The sequence below is a fragment of the Odontomachus brunneus genome, unplaced genomic scaffold (assembly GCF_010583005.1).
Source record: "Odontomachus brunneus isolate Ranch 3 - 2012 unplaced genomic scaffold, Obru_v1 Obru_scaffold_025, whole genome shotgun sequence".
NCBI classification, from domain to species: Eukaryota; Metazoa; Arthropoda; class Insecta; order Hymenoptera; family Formicidae; genus Odontomachus; species Odontomachus brunneus.
The window spans coordinates 953,079-978,214 of record NW_022639475.1 but is presented as its reverse complement, the minus strand read 5'-3'; the positions used below and the strand labels follow the sequence as shown (position 1 = coordinate 978,214).

The 25,136-nt window shown below is 45.1% G+C and overlaps 2 protein-coding genes across 3 annotated transcripts in view; one reads left to right on the top strand and one right to left on the bottom strand.

The window, feature by feature from the left end:
• The window catches only part of LOC116842439 (dendritic arbor reduction protein 1), a 28,294-nt gene extending 11,399 nt beyond the window's left edge, over positions 1 to 16,895 (top strand). Inside the window, exons 1-3 of one of the 2 annotated variants that reach the window (XM_032811681.1) lie at positions 9,316 to 10,118; positions 10,727 to 11,419; positions 12,767 to 16,895. In XM_032811681.1, coding sequence (XP_032667572.1) covers positions 10,792 to 11,419; positions 12,767 to 14,055 — 1,917 coding nt within the window. In that variant the 5' untranslated portion in view covers positions 9,316 to 10,118; positions 10,727 to 10,791 and the 3' untranslated portion in view covers positions 14,056 to 16,895. Of the gene's footprint in view, positions 1 to 9,315; positions 10,119 to 10,726; positions 11,420 to 12,766 lie in introns of those variants that run through there. The other variant, XM_032811680.1, reaches the window with a different exon arrangement.
• Positions 16,896 to 21,227: 4,332 nt separating this feature from the next.
• LOC116842446 (xaa-Pro aminopeptidase ApepP) lies at positions 21,228 to 24,560 on the bottom strand. The gene is made up of 5 exons (XM_032811692.1): positions 23,026 to 24,560; positions 22,599 to 22,925; positions 22,272 to 22,402; positions 22,006 to 22,181; positions 21,228 to 21,919 (listed from the first exon to the last, which is right to left on the bottom strand). The coding sequence occupies exons 1-5, from the start codon at positions 24,138 to 24,140 to the stop codon at positions 21,797 to 21,799; spliced, it is 1,872 nt and encodes a 623-aa protein (XP_032667583.1). The 5' UTR covers positions 24,141 to 24,560; the 3' UTR covers positions 21,228 to 21,796.
• Between the last annotated feature and the right edge of the window lie 576 nt (positions 24,561 to 25,136).

Genomic DNA, 25,136 nt, shown 5'->3' with positions numbered 1-25,136 from the left:
TTTTATATATCCAACATTATAACGTGCTCTTTAATTCTAGCATGAATAACTCGTTCGCGTAGTTTTAACAGATGAGATGTTGTTAAAAATAAAGCTGATATAATTTTGAGTTGATTACAGAACTAATCACCGCATGTATTAGCTTTTTTTCGTATAAATACAGTCGAAGTTTTAGATGTCTGAATATAGTTGTCATATAATGCTGCTAAATTATAGACGTATCCAGATCTCCCACAAATGTCGAAAACATCCCTAAACTACTCCACACACATGCACGCAGGCACGCACGCACGCGTGTATATACATAGAAAGTGCAAACTTTACATTCGAAGAGATTTTTAATGTCAGGATCGATCGCGGAGACGTCGGTTGCACCCACCAGCAGCGCGATGAAGAAGCGTGAAAGATTAATGCATCCATCCCTTCTCTCTATTTCTCGACTCTACGCGATCCTACACCTTCTTATTTTGTTACAAGTCCGCACTATTTTCAACGTCGTATTTTTAACGGAAATTTTATATAAAGTATCCTCAACCGCGCATCGTAAAGCAATTATATTTTTAGTGAGTTCAGTCTCCCCACCTATCGGCCTCGTCCTGACGTTATCGCAGTTTATTAATATTTACCTGCATTACGCTTTTGTAACTTCTTCGCGTGGCAGATCTTTTCCCGCTATTCCGATCATTATTAATAGAATTCCGAAAAAAAAAAGAAATGTGAGCAGGCGTGGCATAGACACCGCGCGACATTGGCTGTCTCTCCTTTTACGCGCCGGGCTTAATACCATCGGCGGACGACTTCTCCAGCGTGTATGTCCAGACGCGCGCGCGTCTTCCACGGCGTCCCCTCGCGAAAAATCGCGTCCTGCACGGCACAACACGGCAGTTACGACTGCGATGTACCGCCATGTTCCGCGCATGCTCTTCCCAACCGCGTGTCTCTCGCCTAAGTACTCATTGTAACAGAATTACGCATTAAAAGGTCGGGAAACAAGGAAGCACGAGGTAAATTATAGCCGGGGGGAACGCGCGGTTCTCCCGCGGACAGTAAATTCGCCTCTAACGCCTCCGCGCCGGTAAATTTACGTGTTCCTTACGGGGAGACACTTGCTTTTTAGGGAGCGCCGATATCTATATCATTATTATTCTCGTTTAATCTCGCTGCCGGTCTCGCGAGCGCAATCTGTCCGCTGAAACTTCCTTACAATATGGTCACGCGCGCGAACACACTTTTGCTAATGTTACGTAAGCTCCTGCGATCACACACCGTGTGCAACTCAATTTATATAATTTCGATATCGACCACGTCGCTTGGGATTCGCGCGATTTGTCGCATTTAAAGAGGAAAAATTAGCGAGTCCGCGAAATTGCCGAACAAGTTAGCGTCGGCTCCTCGAGTGTCCCGAGTGTGAATTGCAGGATCTTTGAAGAACAGACTTTGTCCGACCCAGAAGAAGGCGAACAAGAGACGATTCGATACGTAGACGATGCGGCGAGATGGACGAGATGTCTGAATTTTTGTGATTGAGATTCCGCAAGATTTCTCCCAGATCACTCGTATCGGCATATTTCGACCGCGTTCAGTTCCGACTCAAGGAGCCTCGAAACTTTCCGCCCTGTTGTGAAAAATCTCCGAGTTTCTCACGGATCCTGCGGCCTTCCTCCTGCTTAAATGCTGTGTGTTTCGTAATTAAATTACACCGCGCCAATTCGCGCGGGGTCCCGTCTCAGTCGGCTCGCTGTCATAATCGGAAATAACATTCTCGTCTCACAACGCGAGCTACCGAGAGAGCGCGAAGTAAACGCTTCTCCAGGCTGCTCGCCGGAAACGATCATTAATCAACGATCTCGGTAACGTCGTGTCGCGCAAAAACGTGCGAAAGAGTCGCGCGCAGCTCGTCGCGAGTCCTCGTGACTCAACGGAGTAATAACGGCGATCGGCTCGGTAAAGCGATTTAAAGCGCGCGGCGCGGCGATTTAGAGCGCGTCGCCTGCAGCGAGCATGTTCTCTTCTGTATGCGTGTTCAGGCTCCTTATTCTGGTCGTGTATCGAACGCTAAATATCCCCTTTTGATCTTCAAACTGCATCACCGTTATATAACAAAAGTTTATACAACAAAAAGGGAAGTTGGAGGTAAAAAGGCGTATTTAACGTTCGCTATGTATCTAGAATAAGGGACCCTATTTTGAACGCATATCGAACGCTAAATATATTCTCCTGATTTTCAAGCTGCAACGCCGTTATACAATAAAAGTTCATGCAATAAAAAGGAAAGTTGGAGCTAAAAAGACGTATTTATCGTTCGCGTCCAGAATAAAGTCTCAACAGCACTATTTTGGAACGCATTTCGAACACTATGCATTTTGACTCTCAAGCTGAAACAACATTATACAAAAAACTAAATTCCTAAACTGAAATAACGTTACACGTGACGCTCGTATAAGAAAAACAGACCCTGGAATTGAAGGGACATACTTAAATTCCATTATGCGTCTAGAATATGGTTCCTGTTATGACGCGCGCGGCACGGGAAATGCTTCATGAAGCGAAGTCTTCGTTGAGATCTGTGTCGAAAACGCACTTCTTCTCCGCTGTTCTCCGCTCGTCGCCGTTGTCCCCCTCTACGTAACCAACGATAATTGAAGTTACGCATTCTTCAGTATGTATCTCTGAAGTGAGCTATTACAGCTCTCAGTACTTGATACTAGCAACACTTGCTAGTATCAAGTTAAAGTTTTTTATATGGTCAGGGAAATTTTTAGAAAGTTAATTAATGTCTAGAATATTAATCGGAAGATAAAAAAATGGATTAGACGTGCTCCCTGAATTTCTTACAATGAAATTGCAGTCGAGAAGTGGAATGACCACTGGATTCGAATAATTTTTTACTTGTATAGAATAAATTTTCTACTACTCGAATGGCAATATTTTCACTGTTACTTCGGATGAAAATATTGCCATCTACTCTAAAAAGTTTAGAGAGTGAAAAGTGATTATTGTGTGTGTACATAATATTCTATATGCGTTAAAAATCTAGGAAATAAATTCAGCACGTTATACTACGAAGAAAAAAGTTGATCGAATTAACATGACAATGACAGAGAGAGAGAGAGAGAGAGAGGTTAGGCTAAATGTTTTGACTGAAAAAAAAAGAAGGGAATTTCTATTTCTTATAAACCAAAATTTAGTTCTCCTGTTTCCTTCAACCAAATTGTGTTGTTCTAGTTGTGTCGTTGTCAAGTTAATTCAACAAATCCTTTTTCTACGTGTACTAAACAATTTTATCCTTCCTCTAAAATTCAAATGTTCGCGCCTGATAATTCAGCGATAACTTTTATTAGCCTTTCATTCTTACAGGTTATCTGCTATCAGAGCTTTCAGTATTTTTCTTTCTTTAAAGAATTTCGCCGTATAATTAGAAAAGAAAGGGGAAGATAGAGAGAGAGAGAGAGAAAAGAGAAGAGAGGGACAGATAAAGAAACACAGAGACAGAGAGAAAGAGAAAGACAGAGTATAATTCGGTTGTAGCATCGAACTCTTTAGATGTCGCTAAAAGGAAGAACTTGGACTCGTTGTCCAACGTTTTCGGGTCTCTGAAGCGAGACTCTCGCGAGAATAGACTTACGTACGAGCTCTCAGATATTCGCAATTTAGGATACACGGTGGAATAAGGTAACGATCTCTAATCGCGGGTGATTAACGCGTCCGTCCTTTCTATTTCCTGACTCCGCGTGTTCCTACACTTTCTTATTTTGCTACGGGTTCGCACTATTTTAAACGTCGTGTATTTTTAACGGTAATTTTATATAAAGTATCGTCAGTCGCGCATCGCGCGCGGAGCAATTGTATTTTTAGTGAGTTCAGTCTCCCCACCTATCGGCCTCGTCCTGACGTTACGATAATGATCTATAACGTTCGGCGTGAAACCGCGATTACGCACGCGATGAAAGGTCTCGTGTGAGCCGAGTATTTCAATGATCCATCCTTCCGTGTAACTTGGTAATAATAAAATGGTATAATAAAACAGTACACCATGGCTTTATGTGTACACGTCGTATCGGGTCGACGTGTGAAATTCAGGTTGCACGCAAGATCAGGAGGAATTCGCGTCATTTTAATCGCGTGTGAGAGTCTACGCGATTAAAAATCGCGAATGTCTGTGATTAATGCGTATAGAACAAAGAGATCAGTTAAATTAACATGAAAATGACACAACTGAATGCGTTTTAGTCGAAAAAACAAAATTTCTGGATCTTAACCGAATTTGGCTTTAACTGTGTTGATTGTTATATTAATTCAACTAAAAAACTGGACATTCTTTTTTTTAGTCTTTAAATACAAATATTTACAAGACAGCGTTCTGCGACCACATACCATTCTGAATTTTTCAGAGATTTTAAAGGGTCAGACCAATGTAACGCCCTGAAGAAAAGCGTATTTTTAGGAATTAATTTTGCGAAAATAGATCAACCAAATATTTTGAAATATTGTATAGTAATTAAGTAACTATTTAACTTTATATTATTATTTTTGTTACTTGGAAAAACCTGTAAATATATAAATGTGCAAAATTTGCAACTCATGACTGCAAAAAATATTGCTGTAATCGGCGGGAAAGATAGCGGCCGTTCTATTGACCTGAGATGAAAAAATCAAAAATTTTTAAATAGTATGCATGTAGTTTTTGCAGGATAAACCTAAAAAATTCAGAAAAAAATTAAACTTAATATCTTTTTTAATAATGCAAAATAATAAAAAATGCGAAATTTGGATATTCAATTTTTAAACAGCTATTGTTTCTGCACAGCTTGAAATTTTGATTTATTTTTCAATTATAAGCATATTATTTAAGGAATTTTTTGGTTTTTTAATCTTTCGGGTCATTAAATTTGCAGCTATATTTTTCGCAGTTGACTCCGGTCACATACGGTCTCGTGTCATGCTGCATATTTATTTATAGGTTTCTCTAACAAGTAAACCTATCCAAAAGGTACACTCAGATTTCTTCCTAATTCGGCACAAATGTAGAAATACAAAAAATACTTATATCATATTTTTTTCATTTTGACCCACTTTGAGTTTCACGAGCATTGTATTTTAATGTTTTTAATGTTATTACAGTTTTTTAATGTTATCACTCTTATCATCAACAAATACAACAAAAATGCATAAGAAATAAAATTGAATACAAGATATAGTTAAATAATTTTAACAAAATCGACAAACCTGAGACACGAATCATTCTAAATTTCTTTAGCCGAGATTCCAACCGAAATATTTCAAATCTGTGCTAAATTAGTCAAAAGTGGTTCGAATCTCGACCAAACCGAGAAATTCTTTGTACAAATAATTTTTCTCAACTTTTTATGTTTTGTTTAAACATTCTATTATTTATACAAATAATTTTACACATTTGACTTCATATTCATAATCAGCAAGCCAAAAACGCCTATATCTTGTATTCAATGTGAGAACATTAAAAAGTAATTATAAACTGCCTGTGAAACTCAAAGTGGGCTAAAATGAAAAAATATTTGTTGTACTTCTATATTTGTAGAATTAAGAAGAAATCAATTTCTTGCGCGAATCGCATGCTGATCGTATGCTACATTTATTTGTATTGTTTATTCACGATATTTTCTTTGTAATTATATATAAAAAATCTTAAAATCATTGAATTTCGTAGAATTAATAAGTTTTACAAATGAAATGAGCAATATTGACTCAAATTTACTAACTTTAACTGTATAACTTTTGGGTAGGTTTACTTGTAAGAAACAATATGTAAATATCTAAATAACAGTAGTAATATAAAGTTTAATAGTTACTTAATTAATATACGATACTTGAAAACATTCGGTTGGCCCATTTTCGCAAAATTAATTCCCGAAAATATGCTCTTCTTCAGAGCGTTACGTTAGTCTGGCCTCTCAAGCCCGCGCGCTCCGAACGGCACGCGCTACAGCGCGAGGAGAATACACGCGAGAAAATATTCGCTGGTGCGGGACGGGTCGAGATTTTGCACGCTGAAGCGTCGCGGGGGTCAAAGTGACGCACGCGGGCGCAACGACGCGGCGAACAGCCGCGGCAAGAGAGCTACGACAATACGTACGGGCGCGCGAATAATCGCGGAATTTCGCGGCGCAGCGCGAGGACGGCGAGCTGCCAAAAGTCTTGTATCATCGGCGGCCTGACTCATCGGCAACATAGAGGAGCCGTTTGACGCTCGCCGCACCAGTCATCCCGGGTATTTGGGGATGCTGGGTGGCTCAGGTGGTTGCGTGGCGGCTCAAAATAGCGTCGCTCGCCCGCGCAAAATCGCGTCGATTAGAGTCACGAATAGTGCGCGCCCACCACCTCGTCAAGAGCCACCGGTAATTTTAGAACATTTTGTTGTGCCAGATCAACGTCGTCGGGGCGTGCGTCACTGTCCCTTCGCCGCTGCGCGCATCGGCTTTCGTGCAAAGCCGATCGGACGGATCAGCGCGAACGGATAGTAACGTAATCAGATCGCTTGATGAAGCCGTGAGAATTTTCCAGCCTGGCCGACAAAGTGCGGCTTATTCGTCTCTCTTTAATCTGAGCCGATGTGCACATCAGTTTGCTGCAAATGGCTTGTCATTTGCGTGTTAAACTCTCGTAGAAAGTTTGAGTATTAAGAGAAAGATACACTGAGAAAAAAAGGCTTGATAATTGTAATCACATATAGAGAAATAATTAATACTAATGATGGTCGAAGAAACTATTTGTTTTTTACTATAATTTACTATTTAATTTTACTATAATTAGTTAATGACAATAATCTTATATCTATGCATGTTATCACTATACGTTTTCATGTTAGAACAACAAAAGAGTAGTTAGGGCCATTTAAATTCAAAACTGAATATTTCACTTGAAACAAGAGCTTTAAGTGATCACTATTAATAGTCTTTAAAAAATACTAAGTCAATATTGCTCATTTCATTCGTAAAACTTATTAATTCTGCGAAATTCGATGATTTTAAGATTTTTTACATATAATTACAAAGAAAATATTGTGATGAACGAAGGAAATAAAACAAACTGAATAAACAATGCAAATAAATGTAGCATACGATTAGCATGGAATTCGCGCAAGAAATTGATCGTATAACGAACCGCAATATCGCTTACACTAGGACCCAAGACGACAGCGAGTGAGCACGTGCGATCCAATTTTAAAAATAGAAACTGACTGACTAGATTATGCGTCGCGAGAATTCGAGTGAGGGAATTTTTTTTCCAAATTCCTCCCCTTCCAGCGAGATCTAAAGAGACTGACGCCATAACCGAATTACCCTTTTTTATTTACACACAGCAGAGAACTCAATACACATTCGAAGGCAAACAAAGAGATCTGTAACAGCTCGCCTCGCAGATGCATACTAAAGGATGCGTAACTTCGATTATCGCCGGCTCCGAGTATCATGGAGACGGAGGCAACACGTCCGGTCCGAGCGTGAAGCTTTTTCGACAATTCACGATGTCACGGTGCGCGTCGAAGGCTTTTAAAAATGAAATAACAGCATAATAGAGAGACCCAGGAGGGGAAGGAAGGCGATAGAGAAAAAGGACAGGCAGAAGAGAAGATAGAGGGGAAATGCCAAGAGCGGGACGGAGCGAAAGAGAGACAGAGACTGAGCGGGGGGAAGACAGAGAGAGAGAGAGAGAGAGAGAGAGAGAGAGAGAGGGAGAGACACGACAGCGGGAAAGGAAGAGGGGGAGACGCGCGTGGCAGCGCGTGGTGCCAAATAGGGCATCAGGTGGTTGCGAGACGCCCGCGAGAAAAAGACCGTACGCGCGTGCGCGTATATACGTGACTGCTTGCTAACCGGGCGCACGCACGCGTCCGCACAAATGGCACGCGTCTCTTACCCTCCTGAGAGAGCGCGGTCTGTCTCGTATTGCAGACACGCGCGCTTACAGATGTTAAGAGCCACCGTATCGCCGCGATAAAATGACTTTCTCCTTACGACGATTCGCCATTTGTTGCTGTACAAATGCGTAACTATTCATGAGCGATATTCGGAGGACATACAGATAGACAGAGAGAGAGAGAGAGAGAGAGAGAGAGAGAGAGAGAGAGAAAGAGAAAGAAGGAGAGGGGCTTCGCTCTTCACCGATGGACCACCCGCCAACGATGGCAGGACGAGACGAGGTCTTCTGTCCCACGATCGATCGCTCCACGTCACCCCGTACGATAACTACGTGATCGGACGGAAATCCGCGGAATTTCATTACGACGAGACTCGCGCGCGTTTCCTCTTCGGCGGATCGCGGCGACTCGCTGTGCTCCGCTGGGAACGAGTAAGTTCCTTCTTGAGATTTAGCGCGACTTTGAAACTATTCAGGCGCGATCTCTACTTTGTGAGAGACTTCAATTTATTCTCGCGCTTGACTACTATCGTGTACTATCGACAGATATTGCAACGATCAACAGTGGATTACAGACAATGACGTTCCGACACGTGGCCAACCCTTACGAGTGAGTCGCGTTCGCTTCAGGTTCTGTCGAGGTTGCGCAAGCGCCGAGCATCCGCGATCGATACTGTGATTTCGCCGGTTAATTGAACGGATATTTTCATTACCGTAAAAGATTACGCGAGTTTGACAGCTGCCTGTGACGACGTATCGCTGCATTCTCTCTCTTTCTCTCTCTCGCTCTCCCTCCCCCCGCCCGCGCTCCCTCTCGTTCTGCCGCGGCTTTCCTCCATCCTCCTCCATCGACCATCGTCGTCGCGTGCTCGCGCGTTCTCGAAAGTATCTCGGGGGGGACCACAGTCGCGCGCCTCGAGTCTACGTCACAGAGCTCTACGTCACCAGTGAACGGGGTTGAGGAGCTGACGGAGCAGGAGGAGCTTCTATGGTGGGATACGCTAGCCCACGGAGGGACGATAGGGGAAGGTGGCGGCGCGCGAAGGGCGACTGGGTGGGAGTAGATATGTTCGTAAGCACTGGTTGGCAACTACGACGGCGCGAGAAGCGAAGTCGAGGATCGCTTGGCTCTCTTATATATTATACGTATATACGAATATATATGTGCACATACGATATATGCTGTATGCATATATGTACATATACGTGCTCATGTATGCACACACACATATATATATATATATATATATATATATATATATATATATATATATATATATATATATATATTTATATATATATGTATATAGAGGTACGTATGCATAACATAATATATACATATATATGCGTACACACGTATACGTAAGCGTATATAAATACGCGCATACGTACGAAGACGTATGGCGCACACACGCGTGCGTAGGCAGGGGTCCGCCGGGCGGGGATTGGCTGGCGGTCGACTCGGCGCTTCCAAATATGGGACAGTCTCGGCGGTCCATTCATAAAACTACGGGGCGCGCCGCCGCTCGGCTCAGTTCGTGCGCGACCCCCACGCATCGCGCGTCCTTTAACAATCCCCGTGCACGAGCCAATACCACACTCTCGAGACCACGCACACCTAACCTGACGGCGAAGACGCGCGTTTAAAGAGAGAAAGAGAAAGCGAGTGAAGAGAAAGAGAAAGAGAAAGAGAGAGAGAGAGAGAGAGAAAGACGGTGGAGAAAAGAAAGACAGAGAGAGTGAGATATATAGATGGATGGATAGAGAGAGAAAGAGAAGACAGGGTGGGAGGAAAGAAGAGACAGAGAGAAAGAGGGAGAGAGTTGCCGACGCAACATAAAACGCGCGCGGTCGCGCGCGCGCGCGTGCTCACGCTCGCGCGCCCACGCACACGCTCTCCGATCATACACTGTATTTGCTCTCACTCGCGCACAGATTCGGAGCACGCGTGGATCCGACGCGCGGCGGGCGGCGGTGCGGCCGGACACACGTCTCTCTCGCCCGCACGAATACTTTGCCTCGCTTTCCGACGCGTATTCACATCGGCTCGCTCGGCGCGTCTGTACCCGTCGTCGTCGTCGTCGTTGTCGTCGTCGTCGTCGTCGTCGTGGTGGTGAGGTGAGAAGAGGAGCGGAGGAGAGTGGACTTCCAGCAGCGTAAACCGGCGCGGACACACCGGTCGTCGTCGCATTCCCTCGTCCACGAGGAGACTGCGGCAGCAGGTACACTCGACGCGGGTTGGCGCGCGGAGTCTCTATCACACACGGTCTCGCGTACGGTTCTACGCGCGTAGAGAGCTTCCTGGCACGTACACGGTGGTGGTTGGTGGTGGTGATGGTGATTACTAGTGGTTGGTGGTGGTCCTTACCGCGACGTGGTGTTACCGGCCGCGGCCGGTGGCATCGGACGCGCTGAAAAGGCGGGAAGGAGGACACTTCTTTTCGCCCCCGGTGTATCGGAGCCGGTATTACAGACGATCTAGATAGAAGCAGGAGCGCGCGGCCACGCGACTACGCGCAAGGAAGAGGGGCGACGTCATTCGCATACTTAACCACTACTAATCCTACTTAATCGAGGAGAGAATAGCGCAAGTAAGAGAGGGAGAGACAAAACGACGCGACCTATCGATCGACGGATGGGGGACGATCTTTCGCGAGATCGTCGCCGAGAGATCGCGAGCATTAACGCACTACGCGGGCTTAAACGCGCGCTATTCGCGAGGCCGGGAGGCCGAGGGAGAGAGAGAAAGAGGCTCGATCTCGTGCCGGAGAGTGATCGGGGAACGATCGTATTATAACCATAATAATTACGTTGAACGATACAACCGCAGGCGAGGACACGCAGTGCGGTACCGAGGACTCTGCCGCCGCCCAAGGAGGCGACCCGCTCCAGAGGATGACGATGGACGGCATGGAGGTGGTCGGCTCGCAGCCGCACGCAGCCACCAGCCCGTTTCTGCTTTCCTCGCCACCCCTGGGGCACCACCACCATCATGCCCATGCGACCTTCAACCTGCAGACGGTGCAGCTCAGCTTCGACGCGTGTTTACCGTATAACGCGGCCTCCTCCTCCAGCTCGGTCACCTGCAACATCGGCGGGACACCTGTGAGCGCGACGTGCACGAATTCGTCAACAAACTGCAACAGCAAAACTGTCCCAACGCTCTCTCTGTCGTCGTGCGTGCCGTTGCACGCTCAGCTACAGATCACCCCGACCGATTCCAGTGCGGAGCACAATCACGCCCGGCACCACCACCATCACCACCACCATCATCGGCTGGACGATCATCACCAGCATCACCTGCACGCAAACGCGTCTTCACCGTCCGCCGACGCCGCCGACGGCAAGAGGAACCGGCAGTCCGAGGAGGACGACAAGGGCTGCATTCGAAACTGCAGGAGCGATCTTCACGATACGAACGATAAGGATAAACCCGGCGACCTCAACACGCCGGTCACCACCAGCAGCGACCTACCGTCATTCTTCGGCCCCTCTGCGCTTGTCGAACCGCCACCGATCTCAGGTACCTACCATCAGCTGTCCTTTCAGCCCGATCGGGATCGAGAACGTCGATCTCGCTATTATTTTTCGACGCGCCGATCTTATCGCGCTGCGCTATTTACGATCTCTTGATGACACCTTTGAACTTTTGCGATGTGTTACGTCTAATGACATAATATAAAAAAGATGTGAGAGAGAGAGAGAGAGAGAGAGAGAGAGAGAAAGAAAGAGAAGAAGAGGGAGAAGTGGAGAGGAAAAGAGAGAGAACAGAAGAGAAAGAGGAGAGGTGACGATCCATTATTGTCGCGCGTTTTCGAATTATTCGGCAATGCCGAGGCAATGCGAGAACCCCCGATGCAATTCCTCCGCAAAACGTTCCTCTCGTAATTCCGCGATTTCTAGCGGGATTACGTAGGTGCGAATGCGCGATCCTCTTGAATTCGCGCCGTTTCACTTTCGCCGGTCTTTCGCTTTCTATGCGTTTGCGAGCGTTTCGGCGGCCCCTGATACTTCGTCTTTAAAGCCTGTGCAGCCATTCACGGCGATTTCGGCATCTGAATAACCGGGAATCTGGATGGAACGACGCGCACGGCGAGGCGTCTACGACGAAGAGAGAGAGAGAGAGAGAGAGAGAGAGAGAGAGAGAGAGAGAAAAAGCCCAATGTGGCATCAGTTACGTTTATCGCAACGCTGTTCGCGAAAACATCTAATATCGAAGGCTTGTCCGCCTGTCGCGGATCAATACTCAACGACCCCGACATTCAGAGACCCTCCTCTTCAACCTGCACCACCACCTCTGCCTCCCCACTATCCCCTGGTCGGTTCATTCATGCTTCCAGCTGCCCCCACCTTCTCCACCCTCGGTATCGTAATGACCCTCGCGCGATTACCGTGCGGCTTTCCTGCGCGTTTCCTACGTATTTTTTCTTCCTTTTTTTTCTTCTATTTTCGTCAGAGAAATGTACAATTGCCGATCGGCGTCGGAGCGAATGTTGTCGCGTCGCGGAGAGCGGATTGTGAAGAAGCGCGACTACACGTCGGCTATCGCCGAATATCGTCGAGTCGGTAACGAACGGTAATAAAATACGCGCACCCCGCACTCTTTGTTTTTTCGTCTGTGATCTTAGTGAGAGAACCTCCTTAACGCTGGTCAGCAATTATAAACGAAGAGAAAGGAAATAACAAAAGCGGCAGGATGCAGACAACAGATAGAGTCGCTGCTAGATAAAGTCGCTGCCGTATCGCGCGCGGTTCTTCCTGTTGGCACTCTCAAAGTACGCGTCGCACGACGACGGACAACGATGCAAACGTGACACGTTTTTTATTTACGAAATCGAGACTAAGCGATGATTTCGTTGATGCTTCGCAGGCAGCCTGGCGGGCGAGGACCTCTCTCTGGAGGAGGCTACCGCGGAGGAGGACGAGAGCGGCGCGTCCGCCGGCAGAGATCATCGACACCACCATCATCCGCAGCAGGACGCGCGGAACGCCGTCACGTCGAGCGCACCCTCCTCGAGTAGTCCGCCGTCGCGTCACCATCAAACCCAGGACGAGGCGGATCGCAGTAATGTGCTGCAAAGCGGCGTGATCCTGTACTCGCCGCACTCCACGTCCTCCGTGCCGGCGACGAACGTGAACATCTGCAACGTACCGACATTAACCTATCGCGGTGTCTTCACCACGACCTGCACGCAGTCCTCGCCGTTGGGCAATCTCCAAAGCGAGCAGCAGCAGCAGCAGCAACAGCAGCAGCAACAGCCGACGAGCCAAGAGCTATGGGCTCCGTTAGCCTCGCCGACCTTAACCTTGACAGGTCAGCCGTTCCTTCACCCCAACCTACATTCAGCCGCGTACGGCGGCGAGACCGTCGAGTTATTGCAGGTCGATTCGAAGCCGCCCCCGCCACCCGGTTATCACGACACACCGACCACCACCCCTGCGGCCTGGCTGACGGCACATGAGGAAGCTTACGATCCTGGGCTCCTCTCTCACCATCACTCTCACGCTCACCATCACGAGACCGCGTTGAAGCAAGAGCCGACAGGCACACCCGCTTACACGCCCTGCGTGCAGCAGCCGCAGCAAACGCAAACACAGCAGCAACAGCAGCAGCAACAGCAACAACAACAACAACAACAACAACAACAAGCCCCACCGGCGGCCGGCGGCTCCGCGGGGGTGCAATTGGCGGAATACAACCCAAGCACGTCGAAAGGCCACGAGATTCTCTCGCAGGTCTATCAACAGAGCGCGCTACCCCTCCGGCTGGTGCCAGTGAAGCCGCGAAAGTACCCGAATCGACCGAGCAAAACGCCCGTTCACGAGCGGCCCTACGCCTGTCCAGTGGACGGCTGCGACCGCAGGTTCTCGCGCAGCGACGAGCTCACCCGGCACATTCGCATTCACACCGGGCAGAAGCCGTTCCAGTGCCGCATCTGCATGCGCTCGTTCTCGCGGAGCGACCACTTGACTACCCACGTGCGCACGCACACCGGTGAGAAACCGTTCAGCTGTGATCAGTGCGGCCGAAAGTTCGCCAGGAGCGACGAGAAGAAGCGCCACGCGAAGGTGCACCTCAAGCAGAGGCTGAAGCGCGAGGCGTCCCATGCCAACCCGAGGAGTCATCCGCAGAGCCACGCGTCGTCGCCCTGCAATTAATGAATTCCATGATTACGAAATCCTTCTTCAACGTTGAGATCTCATTACTTTTGTCACGCTCTGACAAATTGTGATCTATGTTATCCATCCATCCCCTCTTCTATCCCTCCCTCTCGTCCCTTTTTCCTCTTCCCGCGATCTATTTCTCCTTCTTGTCACCTTTTGCTCCCCAGTCTTTTCTTCTTTCTTGGCTCGGTCGCTTCCTCTTTCTCTTTCTCTCTCTTTCTCTCTCTCCTTCCTTCGTGATGACCGATGAAGAAACCGCGGAGACCTTTAGGCGGCCAAAACCGTCACCGACTGATCCGTCATTCGTCGTCGTCGGTCCATCAACTGTTTACGCTATCTTAGTACACAGCTGGATGCGAACTAATCATTTTTTCGCATGCAGCGCGGGAGCGCGATAAACAGTTGCTCATTCTGATAATTATCGCGAATCAAAGGCAAAACAAATTGCACATGCCATTTTGGCCGCTCGTGGATTTTGATACGTACGTCGGATGAAACGTGTGAAGAGATGCAGTTCGCTCGCGGTGTTTTTCGCATCGTTGCGAGGAATTAGAGTACTTAAAGCATACCGGATGCCTTGGAAGTGAATTCAACCCGCGACTCGCGTAAATTAATTCGTCCGATTAATTGTCTCTTTCTCTCTTGAAATATAAAAAGAAACGATATACGTCATGGTTACGCTTTATCTCGTAGCTCGTGTCACGGGCTTACATCCGGACACGGGCGAAATGTCAAATCCGCGAGATATTCGTCAGCGTCGTTACACGAATGCCATCGAGCGTTGCAAGAACATTTTCGTGCAATCGTATAACATGAAATCGATACCATCCGCAGCTTCCGGGAATCGTAGAGTGACACAGCGGAGAATGCCGAGAGAGGGAGAGACAGATGGAAGAGAGGGAGAGTTGAGAGGGAGGAAGAGAGAGGAAAGGAGAGAGAAAGAGAGAGAGAGAAGGAGCATTGCGAATCGTTGCATACGAATGACTGCTTGTGTGTGAAAGTGTGCGCGTGTGTGAGGGAAAAAGAGAGAGAAACACAATTGTTTCACAATGCTTCGTGAAACGATATAAAATATTACATCGGCTCGTTGCATCTTGATCGACATCAAGCGGAACTCAATATTTAAATGGTTATTACGTATCCCCTGTCCCTCCCCCTGTGAGCACAATCGAAAAGACTCGTTCGCGGCTCGAGTGTAACCTCTAAAGAGAGAGAGAGAGAGAGAGAGAGAGAGAGAGAGAGAGAGAGAGAGAGAGAAAGTGAAACACAAAGAAAAGGAGAAAAAAAAATCCATGAGGAGCAATATGCTCGCATAGACAGATCTATGCTACGAATGAAAAAGACGGAGGCTGTTGACGAGACTCGCGGCAATGGAAATAGAGATATTTTTTTATGTATATTTGTATATAACTATAATTCACAACGTTAACACACCGAATTACAGAGGACGGTTCGTTCACACATATAAAAGTATTTATTTTTGAAAGAAATATTACGGCATTACGTTAGAGAATATGTAGATGCTAAAGAAAAGAAGTTTCTCTCCGCACCGCGAGAAGTGTGCGCCGAGAAACTTGGTTTCGACAGAGAACAAAAAAAAAAAAGGTAGAAGGAAAGAAAAAAAATTGTTACAAATTTTCCGTACGATGCCAATCCGCCTGGGAGCGGGCGATCTCCGAGAGTTTCCGCGACTTTGCAACGTTCACGCAAGGAATATCGGATTCTGATCTCTTAGCAGCGATCACGCATTGCCTATAGCGTCCCACGTATATGCGTTCGTTCTGTCGTGTCGTACTCTCGTGCTCCGAACACGCTAAATCTCGGCTGTCCCTGCGTGCATGTGCAATGATGTTACGTTTGTCCCCATTGCGTGGATCTTTCCCTATCATTCTTGCCTCTATCTCTGCATTCTAGACAAGATGAGAATTCCACGAAGTAATTGTAATTAAACATGACCACATCGTTGTTGAAAGAGAAATGTTTCACGTGTACATATGTATATAATTTATTACGTATATGAGATCGCTGTATATGTATATGTAAAATCCTATAACGTCGTTATCTTGCCTACACTTCTTTTTCTTTTCTCTCTACTCTTCGCCCTTCGCAATATTATTGGGGGGGCCCCCGGCCCCTCCCTACCCCCTACTCTGCGACCCCTACCCGCGTACGTGTACACATACGATTTAGCGATTGTTAATGTTATGTATATGTTGCTCTATTTATTAACAAGATGACTATATCAAATGAATATATTGTTAAAGTCAAATAATTATTTTTATTATCGTAAAGGACTACTCTGTCGCGTGCAATGCGTTACAAAGGTGACAAAAATTTGGTATCTACGCTTATACAAGTTACACCGTCGCGTGCGCGCATACGCGCGCACACATACACAACATACACACACACACACACACACACACATACATAATCATGTACGCGCGCGCGCGCGCGCGCGTATGTGCACGCACACATTTTTCAAACATATATATATATATAAATAAATAAATAAATATATACATATATATATACATACGTACAAATTGTACGAGCGTATGCGAACGCGATGAGACGCACTACTCATCTACATAAGTTGTAGCGCAAGCGCGGACCCCAGGAGAATACTTTTTTACAAGTAATATTATCCTATCGCTAGAGACAAATTATATGTAATTATTATACATATGGTGCTCCGAGTGCAAATGCACGTAAGAAAAGCTCCCAACTACCTGTATATTCGTGTTGTCATCATCGCTCCTGCATATGCTTCTCTCTGCGGGTAACGATCTTGCAACAATTATTAACAGAAATACAATTAACATTGACTCAAAGTCAAGTGGTTCGATTATTTTCGCAACCCTGCCACATGAGAAAGTCGTATATAGTACAGGCAGTTGAAGAGAAAGAGGATTCCGAGATTCAAAAACATATCTCTCGATCGATATTTGGAGTCGATCTTCCTAATGAATACTTCACAGTATTCCAACTTCAAGCTGAAATTCTGCCAAAGTAAAATTTCGATTTTTTCGTCAGTTAAATTTTAAGCGAAAAGTAAGAGTCTGCTTTATGTTCATCTCTGAAGCTTAATTCACAATAACCTCTGCGTTTTTTCGTTGCAGATAATTCGGAAACTGTCAATATTTCAACATTGTTGTTTGGTTTTGTATTGCTCGAAATATACTTACCGATTTCTTTTTTTCAATAACGTGTTTGTTGTATGCAACGTTTAAACTTCTCTTACTACTGCGATTTCATGTCAAAGAGCCTTTTCCATTCACTCTATTGATTTTCTTTGAGAAGAACGGAGAGGTGAACGATCTTTGGGCCGTGAGTGACATGTAAGGGAAAAAATTTTGGTAGATCGTATTACCAAGAATCAAGCAAAAAATATTCTATTTTCTGTTAATTTTAAGTAGATTTTAGGAAGAGAATGTCTCAAAGCGTAGGTGTCACTAATGATTAAAAAAAAACAACGTTATTTTCTTAGAAAACGAATCCTCATTTCTCAATTTTCAATAAGGAATGCCGTACTGCTCGCCAAATTGATTCGTTACCGCGTCGCGCGATGCAACATTGTCTTACTAAAAAAACAAAAAAAAAAAGAAAAAAATATGAATTACGTTCCTGAAAATGTGGAGAAAGAAAGTTTATTCGCGATCGTCGTGACTGAATGCCGCGATGGCATCAAGCATGCCGTTCAAGCCCCCAGGAAGTTCGCGGCGGGAGCGAACAACAGGCGTTGCGGTACGTCAAAACGCCCGTAAGATGAAACGGCACGCGTTTTCCCGATGCCCGCTCTCCTTCATATAGGTAGAGGATAGTTGGGTAAGGTAAGGGGCACGGGGATCACCGCGGAAAATATCTCGCGCGCGGCATTCGTGTCGGCGACTGTCGTTAACACAGACACCAAGTGCCGCCGCGTTTCGAGTCCACCGCAATCGATCTTTCGCGCTCAAGCGTTTCGCGCCGAGTTTTGGCCAGCTCGTTGGCTGGCTGGCTGGCTGGCTGGCTGGCTCGCCCGTGGAGAATGCGTAATATAGTCACTACATATAGGTATACACGGGCACACCTATATAAGAAAGACAGTACGCGAGCGGCGGGCAGGAGTGAAGCTGAGAGCACATCTATAAATAGGACCGAGAGCGAGATGAGGCCTCCTCTGCACTTCGCGATACCTTCTCTGCTTCTCTCCGTCTCGCTATGAGAAATCCCTCCGAGGAGGAGACGTTTTGTTATTTTCTTTTCTTGCTTTTTTCCTCTCCTTCCTTTTCTTTTTATTTTCCGTTTCGCCTTCCTTTCGTTCTTCCAGTCTCTCGCAACATCGTATCTTTTTCCGAGGGAGTTTCTCTCTCTCTCTCTCTCTCTCTCTCTCTCTCTCTTTCTCTCTCTCTCCCCTTCATACTCTCACATTCTCTCTCTCCGTCTGTCCTCCTCCACGCACGTGCACGCATATTTGCCGTCTTCGTCCTTCCCTCCGCGTTCCTCCTCTTGCTGTTTTATTGTTTTCTTTCTCTTGTAATTCGTCCCGTCTTGTTTTTCGGGTATTCCTCCTTCTCTCTCTCTTTCTTTCTCTCTCATGCGAGACGATAAAGCGTGCCGTTTCTATGACGATCGCCGATGGCGATGGGCACGACGAGGGCAAACGGCGACAGAGAGACAGAAAGGTGGAGGCGAAGAGATGAGGGAAAATAAAAACGATGTGGCACTACCGCGCTACCGCGAGACACATAGGGGGAGAGAGTGTGTGACACACGTAGACACGCTCGACATACGGATACGTATATGGAAACTCTCGAGGCTCGCATACGCAAACGTATTATGTAGAGCCCCGTTTCTATCGGATTACTTCATTCCCGCTTCACCGGTTAATGGCAGACTCCTTAAGCAAATCAGAGACAAAAATTCTGCGGCGGGAGATTAACGTCGAGATGCTAATAGCTCCTTGAGAAAGAGAGTTAGAGATTTGCTAGAAATAAATAACTCTTCTCGCGAATATTAAACTTTGGTGCGCGGACGAATATACTTATCTTCGTTTAATTTCAAATGATTTTCATTAACGATTAAATTTCAATCCGCTGACTTGTATTTAAAAAAATATTTAAAGCTTCGACATAAAATAAGGAAAAAAGAAATTCTCAAAGAAAACAACGAGACGTATTTTAAGGAAAAATGAAAATACATGTAATCTGAATCCATGAAGATTCCATATGTGTGTGTGTGTGTGTGACAAGCCAGGTTGGTACTTATTATATTTGGATTCTTATTACCGGTTATAAAAAGGTGCGAAATTTTACAAATTTTCTGCGACGAGACTCTAAAAAAAAAATGCTATTTGTAATCAACGTGTGGGACGGCGGTGAGAGTTTCAGTCAAATTGGAAAAATCGTGTCGGCGGTATTATCATGGTGCAAAAATACCGGATTAAAAGCGTAGAGAGTTGCGGAGCACGCTGTGTGTCGTTACTCCGCCGCGCCGCAATATCCGCGAAAAGCTGAGGGTTAGGGTCACGTCACGGAGAATGGAAGAGTAGCGACGACGGCGCCACGAGGAACGCGGGGCGGAGGGGTTTCGAGAGAGCGGGGAGAGTTCATTGAGGAACGGCACGTGTACGCGATAGAGAGTGCGGCGGGCTGCGATATGAAGTGGGATAAGGGTGGGAGGAGTACAGTAGCGAGCAGCAGGGCGAAAAGGGGTTGCCAAGCGACCATAACCGCGCGGGTTGCCCTTGGCGACTAGTTGCGTCACTGCAGCGCCGCGTGACGTCACGCGACGCCACTGCCCTTGACCGTCGGGATGACATCGGGGAGAGCGTCCTGGCGACCCTGCCTTGCGGCACCCGCACCCTCCCCCACCTCTCGCTCTGCCGTATTCCCTGACACTGACATAGGATACGCAAGGATAAATCTATATATATGTAGAGAGAGGGAGAGAGAGAGAGGGCGAAAGAGAGAAGAGCAGAGAGAGAGAGAGAGAAAGAGAGAGAGAGAGATAACATTCGCGCATCCCGCGAGACACGCGGCTCACCTTTCGATTTGAACTCTGTGCCGCAACACAACCTCTCGATACGTATCGAGTATCGCGTTGTGTTTTGACACGCGACTTGAAATAACGTCAACGCGCTCTCTCTCTCTCTTTCTCGCGCATATACGCTATTTTCAGAATTACGCGCTTCGATTATTGTTACGGTGGTACATACATAGTGTTGCAAGTTGCGAGAGATGGGGAGAACGGGCGGGCTGGCTCGCAAGCTCGTTGCAAGCTCGGTAATCGATTGACGCGAGTTTATACGTCGTGTGTAATATTTATAGGATGACGCGCGAAGCTTATTTTGCGCAATGGGCTTATTTAATACAATTTCTGCTGTCGATGACGATAGCTGCCCGTTTCCAGCCGTGCTTTTGTCCATCGTCGCTCAGCACACGCGATGTCGATATATCTGTCGTAAAGATCACAAAAAAAAAAAAAACCGCGGTTCTCACGTCAGTTCGGGGATGGTCTTTCGCTCTTTCATTGTACGTCGACGTGTTGTAGCAGTTTTTCCATTGACGTATTCTTGCGCAGACTCCTTATAGTACATGTAAATACTTCATCATCCCGATAAAGCTTTTATCCTGCGCGCGTTGCGAAGAGCTTATGAATTTCATTAAAAAATATTTTATTTATTTATTGTAACGACATAAAACGCGAGAGCCGTTTCACGTTATATTTTACAGACGTTATATTTTATCACGTATATATTTTACAGAATTTAATGAAATCTAAGTATAAAATTATTCCGTTTTTCTGTGATCGCGCTATTCTCTCTCCATCATGCAACTTTAAGCATCGATTGTATGTAAAAGAGATGAACAAAAGAATAAACTTAAATTTATATAATCTAAATTTTTTTAGTACTGATATCTGATATTGATAGTGACGGATATTATGTTAGAAAGGATGCGAATATATCGAGACAAATTCATTAGCTATAATTTTATAACACTAAGAAAAATGCTTGAAAATTTATTAATGAGATATGTATAAAGTTCACTTTAGTGAAATAAGTTGGTTTCTATGAAAAATAAACTTTTATCTCACAAATAAATTTTCGAGTATTTTTTTCTTAGTGTATACGATTGAATATTGAATAATCGGGTGATAAATGCGGAATTAAGTACATAATGTAAATGAAAATTTCACAACTTTAATAAATAATCGTAATAAACTTGAGCAAAACATAAGCAGAACCTCACGACCTCACCGTCTCAAACGTTCAATTACAAAAATGTTTAGTTGAATTAACGTATATTCTTACGTATAATACAAATTCTAAATACAAGGGATTAATCATTATTTTCTTTTTTGCGTAACAATTACGTAATTTGTGACATTGACTGAACACGTCGAGTGCCGTGTGATTAGTACTGTCTGAAACTTAGTTTCTCTTACGAACATCTATATAGTACATACACAACTTTGCGAAGTTATTTGTCGCAGGTGCGGATCGACAGTCGAATAGAAAATTTCCGGGGAATACTTGAGGAATTTTCTGGAGCTCCAAAATACTCTGATAGCCCATCGATAAGGTTCGTACAGACACAGTTCGGTGATATTATAAATTCTCAAAGGATCTTTTATAGATTGAATAGAAAAAGTTACATTTTACATAGATAAAGAGAATAGTAGAACTTGGAAATCTTAAATCGTCCCACGATATCGTAACATGATTTTGCCGAGACACTCAACATAGTGGTTAGCCGGAAATAGGAAGCGTTTGCCTTTCGAGCCACTGAAGTGCTTGAGTATTTTCTGCTCCTTGGAGGAAAGTTCTCAGGATCCCCAGACATCTTGCATGATAATTATTCAAATACTCGATCTGAAACACGAAACGCGTCGTGAGACAATCAGAAGGTCCGCCGAAAAATTCACCGATCACAATACACCGTATAAAAACATGCGTACCTCCTTATTTGTAAGCAACGACACGTCAAGCAGACTCGTCTGAATCGGTACGAGTGTCACGGTCTCAAAAGTTAGGAAACCACGATCCTTATAATTGTAAGGTGTCTTCGCAGGCACGACTAGCTCGATGTTTTCTAGTCTAATGCCAAACTTGCCGTCTTCGTAATAGCCCGGCTCTGTTGTTTGAATACACACACACACACACGTCATATATTTAATCCCTTTCGCTTACAGAAGCGACGTTACATTTATGTATTTTAATTTACCATTCGATAGAAACATGCCGGACTCTAAACCTGGATCATCCGGGTACGGTTTCCATGAGATACCGATCGGCTCCTCGTGGACGTTGAGATACGATCCCACTCCATGGCCGGTGCCGTGAAGATAATTGAGACTGCAATTAATTCAGTTAAGTGCAATGTAAATGCAGTTTGAAACAAAGTGTCTCATCTACAGATTCTGTCTATATTCTCAATACCTGCAAGAATACTTCGAAAGTCAGATGTGAAATCCCTTGTATAAGAATCTCGCACATCTCCTTTTCCTATTTACAAAATTCTTTCTTCGTATCGATTTAGAAAGATACATACCCAACGCTCCATAAACTCTCGCGCGCCAGCGTATCGAGGTAATTTCCTTTCGTTTTTAAGGGGAAGACCATGGTCGAGAGACGGCACTGACCCTTAAACACTCTGGTGAAACATTCGCGTTCGAAGCTCGTGGGCTCACCAAAGTGCAAAGTCCTCGTTACGTCTGTCGTGCCGTCCTTATATTGCGCGCCAGAATCGCAAAGATAAAGTTCTTTATCTGTAATAGGCACGTCAGACGCTGGCGTAGGTGAATAATGAATAATTGCTCCATGAGGACCGACCGACGATATAGTGGTAAAACTTAATCCAACGAAAAGATCTTGCTCCCTTATGAAAGAAACAAACAAATCTCTTGTACTCTAAAACAGTCTACGATCTACCTCGTACGAGAGATGATGGGCGCGTCACGCTCCATCGATTCACTTACTGTCTGAATTTCTCCAGCTGCGTGGCACCCGAGATCTCCGTGATGCGCTCGTCAGTATTCTTGATCTTGTCCTCCAGCCAAGCGAAATATTTGACGAGGGCGACCGAGTCTCTCACATGCGCCGCTTTCATGCCCGCGATCTCGACGGGGTTCTTGATCGATTTCATGATGCTAAGAGGCGTGATGTCCGTGTGCTTCTTCACCTCGCCGCAATCCGCGTGCAGTGCGTAACTCGAATTATTGCTGACCCAAATCTTATCCTGTTCTGTGGCCGAGTACACGATCTCCTCCATAAACAGGTGTATATCTTCGTAAGGATGGAAGATTGGATCGACACCCTCATCCTTCAGTTGTTCCAGTGCTTCTTGGCTAAGTCTACTTTTGTCTATAAAAATATGCACGTCTTTTATGGTGAGGATAACGTACGCGAAGAAGACAGGATTGAAAAGAATGTCAGAGCCTCTCCAGTTGAGCAAGTACGCTATCGAGTCCAGTGCTGTTATCACAAGTACTGTTGCATCGTTCTCCAACATTGCTTCACGGCACAGATTCACCTTGACTCCTGCTTTCTCACCAGAATATTGTATCAGCTGAGGTAAGACTACATTAGCTGTAGGTGCTGGCTGCTGATCAGCCCATACCTTGTCCACTAGGTTCTCTGGAAGAGCGATCAGACTATGTCCAGCTGCAGTCAAGCTGCTGTGCAATCGTGCCCACTCGTTGTAGCTTATCAGATTGGCATCTGCTCCAACTACAGATTTTGGAGGCAGATTAGAGGTCAGCCACATGGCAGTGGTAGGTGTGTCCAGTAAACCCTCTCTCATGAGGGTCCATGCCTCTGGCGGGTCTAATTCTGACAGAGCCTGTGTGAAATATCTCCCATCTGTCCACAACAACGCTGAGTCTGGTGTGACGATTACTGTGCCGTAGGAGCCGCGGAAGCCACTGACAAAACATCGTCTTTCGTCATGTTCGGTCGAGTACTCTGACTGATGCGCGTCCTCGCCGTTGACGATTAAAGCGTGAATACCTTTCTCCTTCATGTCCTCAACCTGGACGTTCTTCATGAGCGCCCGAAGCTGCGTCAGCTTCCACAGCCCGTTCTTCCTTACCATCTTGCGTCGTAAAGAACGTTTATTTATTTATTATTTCGCGCTGGACTACGAGGAAACGTCTTTGGAAATGCAACGAAATCGTGGACGGCTCGTTTCTTACCTTGGAACAGTGCTTATAAAATGCTTCTTTGTTATTGATGACACATCGATCACGAGGAGATAATACAGGTTATCGCTTCTTTTGAACTTCAATTCGGAAAGATTCGAGTGCCAACACGCTATTCCTACGGTAAACTCGTGACATGTATGCCTTTTAACAGATTGGTTATCTTATCTTTGATAAGGAAACAATGATGTCGTCGATTTAATGAATCCTTGTACTGCTTATCGTCTCGAGCACAGATGCACAGGTGCGTTCGAAAAGTTGCACGGTCGACCACGGACGCAAGAATATACAGACGCAGCTTTCGCGTGTAAATACGTGAGGGGCAATAAGGGACCTATTCTGTGGCTCTTAACAACAGTGTTGCTCGTTATGTTATTGTTGTACAGCTTTTCTGTCATATATTATACCTGCACAACAACAACGTAACGATAATGACACTTGTGCTTAAAATTGTAACGTAACAAAAACGTAATTTTGCACGACCAGGCATACTATCTCATGTATGAGATAAATATATGAAATATTTCATAATGAAATAATTAGTAGAGATATTTTTAATTTAGTAAATTAATATTTTATCAGTTTTTTTTACTTTTTCTATATTTTTTTTTTATTTAGTTATTATAACGACTAAATGAATAAGCAATATAAGAAAAAAATAATGTAGATAGAAAAAGGAATAAAAATTTTTATAAGATATTAATTCATTAAATCAAATATTTCTCTTTGAACCTTCTTTTTATTATAAAATATTTGATATACACTTTATATTTGTAAATAATGAGGTGCTTAATCGCGTATAATCATGTTTTTGTTAAAATTTTTTTGTGCATTGACTTAAGTTTACTGTTACATGGACCGACTTCAGTTTACGGTCAGCATTTAACGGA